Here is a 13,296-nt window from a genome sequence, read left to right as displayed (position 1 = left end):
GTTATCTCAGTGGGTCTCAAACGGTTTGGTCACAAATTATTCAAAAGATTATTTCCGCGGCACACCTTCATATGATCATTATCGTTATAAAAAAAACAAGAGAATAAAGGAAAACAGGTATGAAATACTATATGGCAGTAAAACAAGAATACAGTTTAAAAGGGGAGTGATTTGTATCCATAGATCTCTTAATGTTGCTCTCAAAGTGCACCAGATTGATGCTTTTAACTTCAATATTTTAAAAAAAAAATCTTCCGGGGGAGCATCCCCGCTTTTGTGCGTGCTCTATGGTGCCTGTAATACTGTTCACTGGTGTCCAGCACCTCAGCACTCCCACTCAAAATACCTTCCTGCGCCTCTGGACATTTTCACTTCCGCATTAAAAAAGCCTCCCCGTGTGACCTCCCGCGTGTGACGTCACATGGGGGAGAGCGGCCGGTCTAACGTAGTAATAAACATGGATCACAATGCTAGTTTTGACACAGAAGAGGTTGAAAATATATATTCTAATGCATATGACAGACCACAACCATATAATTATGAGCCTGCTAGGCGTCCAAGAGACCAGGAGCAGCCAAGGATTAGAAGAAATAACGGCCATCGGAGAGAAATGGAGCTGTGGTGTGAGGAGAATCAGTGGAGAACAGGGCAGCTGTCTTGGTGAGTGACCGGCGTTAGCCACAGTTAATGTTAGCTAATGTCGGTCACATCGCAAAATTGTAAAGTTAGCTATCATATATCAGGCTATAACTAAAGTAGTATTGATAATATAGTAACGTTACTGGCAGGACTGTTGATACTGATTCATAACAGAAACTAATGCGCATGTATCAGCCGTATCTCGCGTTACCTAAAGCAACTCCACACTACGTCTTACGCGTACCAGAAGGGAGAGAGACAGGAGCGAATGGGAGAGAGAGAGAGATGTAATACGGTTTCCTGATAAACGTTTTGTTTGATAGGTGCTTGTGTGGCAAATGCTACCCCATGGCCTCAGCTGTGGAGAGTATGTGCTGCAGGGAGGTGGATGCACCTCGCACAACACACCCAGGAAGGAAAGCTAGCTCCGGTCCTTTTCCTGTTAAGGAAACTGTGGACTTGATGTCCTGACCGGCAGGAGTTTGTGCAACCTGCACAAACACAAGCTCACCATGAATGAAAATGGTGAAATGCAATGTAAAATTACCGAAAAAATACCAGCTCACTAAATCACAACCGCTCAAACTACTACCGCGGATTGGGCAGAGAAGGAGTCCGAGAAGTTGCTCCCCCAGGTGACGTAATATGACGCGTTTGACGTATGACGTTTTTAGTAGCAGAGCTCAAAACGGCTCCTTTCCCCTCTGAATTCTTGCCCTTATGTATTGTAAAACATATCAAATCCTGCATTAACTTTTTTAATTGTAATTTTCAGGCAAGGTTAAGCATAAATCTAGTAAAAAAAAAAAACCTGCAAGTTGCTCTTTAAGTTTGCTAGGAGGCTATTGTTACTTCCCTTAACAAGAGCTAGCTGTCTTAGCTAACAACAGTTAGCAGCTAACGTTTTCTGCTGTTTGTGTTTCCCCTGAAAAACCAACCCAGTCTCACGGCATTTCGTGTTAAAGTCACAACATTTAATCTATTGATTCGTGTTCACTAACAGGATTTCCCCCTTTTTTTCGTGTCACACAGAACGATTTTAAAAGCAATGTATTTCTATTGGTAGTATGTTTCGTGCCTGCACCACGTCTTTTTTATGCGGTCGGGTCTTGGAATACCGGAAGCTGTGTGGTTCATAAAAACATGTTCTTCTTACTCAATATCAAGCCACGATTATTGTTTTTATTTTAAATCATATAATGTCTGACTTTTTTTGCCGTCCGTGAGGAAAATAAATGGGGCTCAGAGCCTCAGAATACTGAAATCTGTATTTTTTTGGGATGTAACGATATATCGAATATCGCGATATCGCGGTAATTAAATGTCTCAATACCGTCGTGAGACTGACAAAATATACCGCGATTTTTTTAAACCTTTATTCAACCAGATGGTCCCATTGAGATCATCAATTTATTTTTCAAGGGAGACCTGTCCAACATGGCAGCAAGTAGGTTACAACATGAACATAAAACAACAGATAACAATAAAGGACATTGAATTTACAGGTCTACATGTACATACCTTGAGACATTGACAAGTACCAACAGTATATTTATATCTCGCCCTTTCAATAAGCCTCACCTTCTTGGCAAAAACTGTATTGTTTTTGAAGTGGTGGAGAGACAATGCACAGTTTTACCCACTGCTGTTACCCATGGCCAAAGCATATCTCTCTGTCCCAGCAACATCAGTACCAAGCAAGAGAGTTTTTTCCACAGCAGGGGATATTGTAAACGCCCAAACATCCCAGCTTCTACCTGGAAATGTGGACATGCTCATATTCCTAAAATATAACCTTGATGATGCTGAGTGAGTGAGTTAGAGTTGAGTTACTTGAAAAACTAAATTGAAACTTGATTTATTCTATTGCAGGGTCTGATTATTTTATTGTTGACACTTTAAAATACTACTATCCTACTAAAATGCTGTACAAATCAGATGTATTATTTAATAAAGAAAACAAATTCACATTTTTTTTCTTTATTTTTCAATATCGCGATAAATATCGTACCGTGGACTTTTTATCGCGATATTATCGTACCGTGAGTTTTTGGTATGGTTACATCCCTAGTATTTTTTTAATCTTTTTTTCCTTCTAATTTGTTATTCTTTTCTAAATAACACACTGTTATTTACTCAACAATAACACACAATTATCCTTGTTTTTATTTATTTGTTTAATTCTATAATCTCTGGCTTTTTTGGCGTAAATCAGGAACTGAATTTCAAAATAAAATAACCGGAAACGGATACACACCCACTGAACTGATTACCCAAGATTCTCAGCTATGGTTTAAGCTCGGTGATTGGATGGTTTAGCCGCAATGCACGTTAGGATATGGTGTTAATGCGATATGAAATCCGAAAAACATTTTAAAAAATAAATAATAATACTTTAATCCAAGTTTACTTGCTTTTCTCTTTGGAAGTCATCACATAACGGCATTGTAATATGTAACGGTTCGGCTGCATTAAATATTACATATCTGCCGTAGTTCTTTATTTATAGAGCCCTGATATTAGAAGACTTCTAGACAAACAGGAAGAACTGCCACCGAAATTGAATATGTGACTTGGATCATAAATATATCAGCAATTAATCTTCACACAATACGTCTCCTTGCAGTATCAACACTAATTCGGCTGACTTTTATATTTGATCCAATTGGTAGATAGGCTGTATTTACACCATAACGGTGCACAGCTGATATTTAAGGACTTGTAGTTTTTAAAGATATTACTGATTTTCTTTGAATATAAGAATGTAAATACTGAGTTGAGAGAATAGTCAGGGGTTTTGGGTGATGGGAGACACATCTATAGATTCAGAATTTCAATAGCTTACCATTAAATGATAGATATACCTTTCTGTTCAAATCAGATATTAATGTGTAGAACTACAATATGTGAAATAATATAGCAATATCCTGTAAAATGATGTGAAAACATGAATAAAACTACACATATTCAGATGTTAAACATATATAAGGAGCTGACACATGGTGTCTCTTCACTTGTACACTTGAGGGGTCAGAGTTTATATGGTGAGGGATTCCATGAGCGATATGCGCCGGCCTGTGCCTTTACCTTGGACTTCTAATAGAACTGCTCGGGTCTTGATAGATTGAGTGGGGAAGTTCATGAGATCTTTCTAGGGGGTTATCAAGAATAACTTTTATCCAATGACCTTTCCCCTCTCTGTCTGTGTCTGTGTATTCTCTTGTTCCGATTAACCCAGCCAAATCTTTTTTCTTGTTTTGTATCTATATCTACGCCGGGATCCGGAGTCGAGGCTGATCCTCTTGCTGTAGTCCTGTGTCTTGGATCCTCTATCCCGAGTTCTGGATTAAGTCGTGGACTTCGGGTCGTGGCTGAACCTGTCTCTGCGGTCCTGCCTTGGGTCTCGTCATGCAGCTTCCCTGATGGCTCCCTCAGGATTGTAGCTGACATCCTCGTGGATTCATCTTCTTATTACAGACACATGCATTTCCTAACATTCGGTCTATATGCTGTAAAATGTATTATCTCTTCGATTTACACACGGCATCTATTGCACATCTGTCCGTCCTGGGAGAGGGATCCCTCCTCTGTTGCTCTCCCTGAGGTTTCTCCCATTTTTTCCCCTTAAACTGTGGGTTTTCTCTGGAAGTGTTTCCCTGTACGATGTGAGGGACTAAGGACAGAGGGTGTCGTTTTTCTCATACTGATATTCTGAACAATCTGTGCTGTTGTATTTGCTGTAAAGTGTCTCTACTGTAGGCTAATTTTATTATATGTACAGCACTTTGGCTCGACCAAAAATCGTTTATAAATGTGCTATATAAATAAAACTTGATTTGATTTGATATAAGTGTCCTACACTAATAATACAAAGTTATTATGGCATTATATGCTGTGTGTACCTTGTGTACACCGCCTAGTGGTTAAAGCACGTTATTGAATAATTTTTTTAATATGTTATATTTGATGAAAAAAATATTAAGAGTACATACTTTCATAGGGGGAAGGTAGAAGGTCAATGATAGAAATATAGAATATATAAAATCAAGAAGATACTATAAGTGATCTCTACAATCAAACAGTTTAGTGCCGGATGTACAAAGATATTAATAGGAGGATGTGCAAAACAGAAAAACTAATTAACCTTTATTTAAACAATAAAGAATACTTTAGGTTAAGGTCTTGTTTTAAATAAGAAAAAAGCTTTGGGGGTATCTACAGATAAATATTAAGCCTGACAAAGTACTTAATGTCTAATATATTGCTTTCCTGCAATGTTAACTATGTTGAAGCACTTATTTTAACTGATATTATACACATTAATTATACTCTTATGTATGTATATAGTATAAGAAATGTGCAGAATGACAGTTTAATGGTGGAGGTATACAAACATACTGATAGATGTCTTGTAATGCACTGTTGAGGAACCTGTGACCCAAGTTTTTCATTCATTGCATAACTACGCCGTAGTTGTGTATATGATATGTCAATAAACCTTTGAAAATCTTGAAATCTTGAAGGGGATGTACAAAATAGCAATTATATACAGTCTTTAATTAACTATTAGTAGAGAATAACGAGTAATGAATATGCTTTATAGGGATCTGCAGATAAATGTTTATTCTTCTCAAGCACCAACTATCAAATATCTCTCCTGATTGTACTTGACAATCACCTTCCCTGAATTTTACTCAGGTGTAACTAAAGCCTGATTTAAGGGTTGTTTATATTTCACATCATTAATCAGAATCTGCAAAGTAACTCAAATAAATGTAGTTGAGTAAAAATACCAGGTTAACCTCTGAATTGTAGTGGAGTAGAATTACAAAGTAACAATGAGCTGTCATGTGGGTATATATTAATACAGCTAAAGTGTCCAAAACCCCTCTAAACCAGCCAACCATTCCAGACTAATATCTACTGGCTGGTCAAAAATCAGCTTAGACCTAAATAGTTTTTTTCAGCAGGCTTTCCTAAAACAATCCTTGGTAGGGATGGGTACCGAGCCCCGCTATTAACCGGCCCCGGGGCGGAATTATTAAAGACCGTGGTACCGTTAAGCTCCGACGTTATCGGTCTTTTTATCGGTACTGGAGACATGTAAAAACATTTTTTATTTTCGATCAGACCCCCCCAAGATTTGGGGGATTTTCATGATCTAGTTAGGTGATAGATAGATAGATGGATAGATAGATGGATGGATGGATAGATAGATAGATAGATATATAGATAGATAGATAGATAGATGGATGGATGGATAGATAGATAGATAGATATATAGATAGATAGATAGATAGATAGATGGATGGATGGATGGATGGATGGATAGATAGATAGATAGATAGATAGATAGATGGATAGATAGATAGATAGATAGATGGGGTGTGACTGTACCTGCAGTTCCTCCCTGACTTCCATCACTTTCTCACTCACTATTTCTCTCTGCCTGTCCTGTCTCTTCCTTACCAAAGCTGAGCTTCGACTGACGTAGTATTTTCATTATATCTGAGTCAGTGTAAAAAGAAAACAATATAATGTTATATCTTCAATGTTTTACTGAAGTTGAAATGAAAGAAAAGCGTTACAACGTTTGTTAAAAGGTAATCCTTCTGACATTGGATGAATGTAATTAACTGTAGCTCTCTAGCTAGTTTATTCACGCAATTTAAACCAAAGTATAGCCTATAGCGGCAATATAAGTTAGTGTGCATGTTGTCGGAAGTCCACTGACTAACGTAGAGCGTTCACACAGGATCTGCTGCTCATATGATGTCCTCTGAGGAACAGAAACACAAGCAGCCCGCTGGACTCAGATCTCTAAATACTTCATCACTCCTCCGCTGCTCCGCAATTATGCCACATCAAGGTGGAACGCTCTTCCCACAACTGTAAAGGAAAGTAAAACTATACTTGCCTTCAAAACCTCTCTTAAAGAGCACCTTCGGGGGAGAGCATTGCAAAACTGGCCCCGGTAATGGTACAAATCTCAACCTGTCGTACAATGGACAGCTTCACCCCCCCCCATCTATGTATATACCCGCATTTTAGACTCTGTTACTAACTGTATATCTGTAGACTTGGTATGTCTTAAATGTCCGGTTAGGATGTATTAGAACGAAATCTAAAATGAAAATTGTAAATAAGCAATCTGTATGTAAAAAACCACCTGTATGTAAATTGTAAATAAGCCATCTGTATGTCAAATATGTCTTATATGTCTTAAATGATATGATGAATTGGAAATGGGGGACCCTGATGTAAACAAGACGAAAGCCTTTCTCTGGTCTGCATCCCCTTAACAATTGTATGTTTTGAGCTGTACTGTACTGTACCCAATATACAAGCTGTTAATAAACTTTTCAATCGATCAATCAATCCGGTCCAAGTCCGAGCTGCGGAGGTTTGTTGATACATGTCGTCTTCTTCTGTTTTCTTTAATCGAGGCTACTTAGTTATGCAGCGCCCCCATCGTCAGTAAATGAAAGTACTCCAAAGAATCCCTTTTAGTGCAGTTATTTCACAAGTTTTGTTATATACACAGCTCGGAAATAATTACCGAGGTCCGGACCTCGGTGACCTCAATGGTGGATACGGCCCTGTCCCCATCCACGAGTAACTTTTCCACGTCAGGTGTTATGTATGCTAGCAACAACACACGGAGTTAACTCAATTATACAAACATGGGTTAATGATTAGAGGTAACTGAGTAATTTATTTTGTTAAAGTTTCAGCTATTCTGTTTACAATTCTGTCATCAGATTATTTAATACGAGTTGTTAAAACATTGTTGTTTCTTTTGATGTGAAATATTATGTATTACATTTAAATAAAAAGCAAAGTTAGTTTTGTTCACAATTTGTTTAGTTAGTTTACCTTGTTTTTTTCTCCAAAAGAACCGATAAAAGGTTAAAAGACCGGATCGATAAGCGGTATCGATAAAAGTAGTACCGTTAAAACCTTAACGATACCCATCCCTAATCCTTGGTAATAAACATCTAGATGTGTACCACCTTTTCTCAGCCTATTTAAAACATAATAATTTACACATAACATTACTGCTCATAATTTTCCAAAGCGTTTATTTCTATTAAATGTTTTTTTCCTAGCTTTCAGGCCGTTCATCACCATTCCTTTTTAACAGGCAATATCAAAAGACTTGCAGAGAAGAGACAGACATAACGCTAAGTTTTTTTTAGCAGAGATGTAGGTGATAATGTTTAAGTCTGAACAACCAGGCAGGGCCGGCCCTTGGCACTGGCGAACTAGGCGGTCGCTGTAAGGGATGAAAGTGGGGGATGTTGACTTATCAGGCGCCCGCAGCTCACAGCCAAAGTGAGAGAGAGCCTCCGAGCGAGCAAGAGAGAGTACCTCGCATCGGTACCGCGGATTGCTGTTGGATTGAGGGTGATAACTACAGCTCAGTGAGGTAAAGGACTCTGAGTGTTTAGATAGTTCACTTTAGTCTAAATTATCTCAGTGGGTCTCACACGGTTTGGTCACAATTTATGTAAACACATATTTCCAAGGCACACCTTTATAATTATTAGGACAGGTTTGAAATCATTCCAATGTATACTATAGGGCAGTAACCAAAAATATCGTTTAAAACAGGAGATATTTAAAAATATGCATGAATAAATAAATGTTAACTAGGTAAAATAAGATATGAATGAACAACAAATATAAAATACGTCACATTTATTTGTTATTGGCTATGGTAGGTTATTGGTTATGTTCACATACTTATTTGGTTATTAAAATGTAAACCGATCTTTTTCATATGGGTGTTTTAGAGTTGTACCCCCTAGATCTAGTCTCTAGTCTAGTCATTGTGTGCTCAAAGTGCACCAGATTGAAGCATTTTACTTTAAAATGTTAAAAAAAAATCTTTCCGAGGGGTCATACCCCCGGACCCTCCTAGAGGATGTGACGTCCACCCCCAATTAAAACATGTTCATGCAATAATGAATACATTTGAAACCTTGTTTATGTATACAACCAACATGTCAATACGTTATATTTCACACAGGCTCCGCCCTCTACTGGACTCTATGGGTACTACTCTCTATCATGCTGTGCGTGCTTTCACCTACTGAGTTTTACGTAAACGTAGCCGGCCAATCGGGGCGAGCCTACCTGAATGCGCGCGCAGGCCCACAGTATATAAGGCGGCTACACCCGCAGCGCATTATCCTTTTTCTCTTCAGCGAGCTGACAACCGAAGAGTTTAAAAACGAAACGAAGAAGATGAGGAAGATTTTTCGCTGTCAGACGTTTCTGGCAGCGTGAGAGAGGGGCCACCACGCAGATCTGTTCGACAGGATTTTCCGCTGGTGATGGCCATGGCAGCGGAGCGTGCGGGCCTGTCGGTTCCTCCGCCGCTACCACCCAGACCGGTGAGCCAACTCCGTCAGGGTTTTTATGGCCCGGCCCAGCCGGTCCAGCCGACTCGCCCCGGCTGCCGGACGTATGGCAGTGTGTGGAGGCGACGTGGCGGCAACCTCTCAGAGCGAGAGCTGCGGTTGCTTTGATTTGCAAGATAACCGGGCCACAAAAATGCTGTCACTTATTATTGATAACATCTAAACAATACCCTACATCGTACCTGCGTAATGTATGGTTCCTGCCTAATGCATGTTGTGTTTCCATGTGAATAATAAAAGGTAATGTACCCCCATGAGAAGAAAACCCTCTTCTTGGATCCACTTGGAGAAGGGAAAGGCAAAACGAAGGTGTGCCTGCAGTCTACAAGGTAGGCTACATTTGATACAGTGTACTAGTTCCGGTGTTGTATGAGTATTTTGACAATGATGTGCTGCATCTTGACACATACATACTATCTACATACTGTAGAGCCTTTATGAGGATGAAAGGCTGCAAGGTGTCAAGGTGGACATGCAGCACCCTCCCCCATAATCGCCAACAAGACAGCACATCCTGTGGTGTCCTGGCCTTAAAAGTGAGTGTGAAATGCATTTAGCCAAACATTACTCTCAAACTCAAATTCAGTAGCAATTAGACTGAATATCTTGACTTGCTTTTATACATCTTGATCAAAGATGTATTGAATTGTGTCAAACTACACTGTATTCCATTTGAGGGTAAAATCATAGACCATGCAGTCCATATACTAATCAAGGTTCTCTTCAGTTTGCAGAGAACATTTGACTGGGGGAGGCAATTGAGTTTGAAACCTCACAGAAGGCAGTGCACGAGCTGAGGCTGGACATTGCTACTTCTCTCCTCAGAGAATCTGGTTTGTTACCTTTTCTCAACATTGTCAATGACTTCATGTAGTTACTTTTATTAATAGTATCTCATAAGTATGCATCAATAACCTAGTATATTAATAATGTGCCATGCAAATTGTTGTATTGTATCACTGCTTGGACCATTGGTACTGTTGGGTTAATATTGACCAGGGACATTATCAGGCTTTTAAAAGCAACACAGTGGCTTAAGTATAGATTAGGGTAAATAGTCACTACATACAGTATATTGTGTATCTCAACTCCAAGCAGATAACATATGAAGCATCGCAGGCGTCTTCATCTGCAATTTCATATAGGCTACACACATCACACTCTAACACACCCTTTCAATTCTGTGGTTTATTTAAGATGTGAGATTTCCCCATCTTCCTCCTTTCAATGTGCTCATTGGTGTGTATTACTTTTAACTGATATCCTCAGTTAATTTTGACCTTGAACTTATTATAATCAAAGCTGTAAAGCTAATACATGTGATGAACAACAAAAGAACCATGAGAACCAAACTTAAATTGATGCGTGCAGTGCGAAAGAAGTTTTTGGATGTTTTGTAATGACATTGTGCAGGTTCCCATTCTAAAGAGGGTAAGGAGAGAGTGAAAGAAGGAGCAGATGGCTCTTCTGTGCTCAGATTTAATCATTTAGAAAATCTATGTGTTTGTGTGTTTTGCCTTTTCTTCACACAAAATAATAAAAAACCACAACAAATGTGTCCTTATATAATTGACCTTTTAGTCAAAAATTGGAATGGGTCACCTTGACCCCAAATCTGCAATGTGGTTTATCTGAAGATATTGATTACTTGTTGTCTCAACAGATGATCTAAGCAGGCTTTGCTTTTACTGCGGGATGGAGGAGCAGGATGAAGAACATTGGGTAATTTCCTATTGCACATTACAAATAAAGAAAATTAGCAGAAATATGTTTCCAGACTTTATCAACATAACATTTACGTTGGTAATTGCTACTATATTTGGCATCTTCAGCATTAACTGATAAAGGATTAATGTTTTGCTTGTTTTTCCATACATTTTTGTTGAAAATGTATTTCTTTCTCATAACACAACATTTATGTTTTTGAAAGATTTCGATTATTGAAGGAATGGTTAGAATGTTAGTGGGAAATACATTAGAGATATTCTGTTATCATAAAAAAATCCCATAATGCATACCTTACATAACAAGTATTGTTTTCTCAGATTTGCTGTGACATTTGTCAGCGGTGGTACCACCACCAATGTGTACAAAGGCCTCCAGTGGATCAACCGTACTTGTGCCCTGGATGCACATAATGCCCCGAAGGAACCATCATTAACTGTCCACTGTCATTTCAACCAATGCAACTATTGTTTGGCCTGTCATAAAATGCACCCCACCCCAAAAGAGGTTTCTATGAATCCCACCCTCAAGCATTTTTCAGGATATGGTTCTAGGACTGGTACCAATAAATGGAGCAAGTTTCATGAATGTGACACTTTTATTTTGTAAGATAGCAAGGGGGGGCATATTGTGATGGACAGGCCTGTCATAAAATTACTTTTCGTTTTAAACATCGTTTTAAGGTGTAAACCTATGGTGTAAACGTGTCATTTAGAAATGCGCGTTCCCGTGACAAGGGGGGCATTTCATGAAGGGGAGGCATAATGTGACACAACACCGGCATGATGGGGTTGCTCAAGTTAGAGGGCCAACAGGACTCAGCGTGTCCCGGTGTGCCCCCCTTAGATGAGAGCCTGGCGGCCCATCTGCTTCCCCAGGCAGCTGGCTGGGGAGAAGGCCCCTGCCCCCGCTGCCTCGTGATCGTGAGGCGCTGGAGTATCTAGATAAGATATTCCGCCTCGGGGCTCAGATGGCCGCGGCGGCCAACAACCTGGGCGTGTTGGGGGTTTCACTAATTACCCCGCAACCAGAAACCTCCGCCCCCTCGCCTCAGGGCGATTATACAGAACGCTGCATCGGACAGATTAGTAATCTGGTGAACGGTGTGGCGGCTGCAGCTGGCCGTGTGATGTCCCTAGCCACAGTGGGGTCACGACATGTGTGGTTAGGGCTCACGGCATTGTCCAGGTCGGACCGTAACGATCTCCTGGGAGCCCCCATATCCACGGCAGGGCTCTTTGGGTCGGTTACCGCGGTAACACAGCGCTTTCGCCGCTTGGAGGAGGAAAGAGAGCAGCTCAGCCGGATGCTGCCGCTGGCTCTCCCTCAGCGGGGCGAGCGCGGACCGACAGAGAGAAGGAGAGACAGGCGCAGGGCTGTGGCTCCGATCCCGGAGAAGTCCTGCCCCGAACCCGCGTCAGCAGAGGACCGCGGGTTGGGGTGCGCCGCCCGCTCGGAGTTGACGGGCGGCGGGGGGTAGCGTCCCGGTGGAGAGGGCTCTCTCCACCCGGGACCCGAGGATGAATCCTGCCTCCAATATTTATGATCCCACTGTGTGCATAAATAACAATGATTGCAATTATTCCGTTGTGAGAGTCATTCCTTTCCACAATCCCACACTTCATGGTAATGCCTGTACAGATTCCCCCTTCGCCACCCCAGTTGTGATTCCAGTACAGGAAGCAACCAGCGGGTGCGCGCATGTGATAAACCGCAGGAAGCATCAGAATGCTATGCGGGTACAAGGGCATTATGGGCGGCGTGAGGTTGTTAGAAAGCACATCACGCCGAGTGTAAAAACTCCGGTTAATGCTTTTTGCTCCTTGAGAGAAAACAACATTACGGCGGAGCGTGCGCTCTCGCGAGAGCGGGCTGTGGGGCGTTCAGGGACCTCAGTGGAAAATCGGCCATTTTTTTCTCTGGGTGAAAAATGCATTATTGAAAAACGGCCCTTTCTGTGTCAGCCCCCCATGGGTCAAACTTCCTTTTATGGAGGGTTTGACGGCGGAGTGGGCCACCAGGGAGTATCACAGCTTTATAGCTACAGCTCCACAGCTGATGGCACATTCCCTAACACAATGTTATGGGGAATGGAAAAACAGTTGTGTGTTAACAGAGTGGATGGACAGGACACTGAGGCTGGGTTATTCACTCCAGTTCCACAGCATCCCTCCTCCATTCAGAGGCATAAGAGAGGCAAATCTGTCATCCCAGGAGGAGATAGGTTTCCTCTCAGCAGAGGTTCAGGCCCTGGTGCAGAAACAGGCGGTGTCTGTGGTGCACCCTCAAGACAGAGAGAAGGGGCATTATTCCCTGTATTTTCTGGTTCCCAAGAAACAGGAGAATTCAGGCCCATTTTGGATCTTCGAGGCCTGAACCGGCACATTACATGCAGAAAATTCCACATGCTGACTATGAAACAGGTGTTGGAGCTGGTGCGGCCGGGCGATTGGTTTACAACCATCGACCTGAAGGACGCTTACTTTCATGTCGAAATTGCCCCGAA

The 13,296-nt window shown here is 41.0% G+C and overlaps 2 protein-coding genes across 3 annotated transcripts in view; one reads left to right on the top strand and one right to left on the bottom strand.

Annotated features, from left to right (window-relative positions):
- The window catches only part of cnstb (consortin, connexin sorting protein b), a 45,440-nt gene that overhangs the window by 27,314 nt on the left and 4,830 nt on the right, over positions 1–13,296 (bottom strand). The window lies entirely within an intron of this gene.
- The window catches only part of LOC117554308 (PHD finger protein Alfin1-like), a 9,676-nt gene continuing 5,231 nt past the window's right edge, over positions 8,852–13,296 (top strand). The window contains exons 1-6 of one of the 2 annotated variants that reach the window (XM_034228692.1): positions 8,852–9,038; positions 9,306–9,394; positions 9,496–9,601; positions 9,829–9,898; positions 10,729–10,787; positions 11,111–11,294. In XM_034228692.1, coding sequence (XP_034084583.1) covers positions 8,979–9,038; positions 9,306–9,394; positions 9,496–9,601; positions 9,829–9,898; positions 10,729–10,787; positions 11,111–11,203 — 477 coding nt within the window. In that variant the 5' untranslated portion in view covers positions 8,852–8,978 and the 3' untranslated portion in view covers positions 11,204–11,294. Of the gene's footprint in view, positions 9,039–9,305; positions 9,395–9,495; positions 9,602–9,828; positions 9,899–10,728; positions 10,788–11,110; positions 11,295–13,296 lie in introns of those variants that run through there. The other variant, XM_034228693.1, reaches the window with a different exon arrangement.

Source organism: Gymnodraco acuticeps, unplaced genomic scaffold (genome assembly GCF_902827175.1).
Source record: "Gymnodraco acuticeps unplaced genomic scaffold, fGymAcu1.1, whole genome shotgun sequence".
Lineage (NCBI taxonomy): Eukaryota > Metazoa > Chordata > Actinopteri > Perciformes > Bathydraconidae > Gymnodraco > Gymnodraco acuticeps.
The sequence above is the reverse complement of the archived record's forward strand: the minus strand, read 5'-3'. Positions and strand labels throughout refer to the sequence as shown.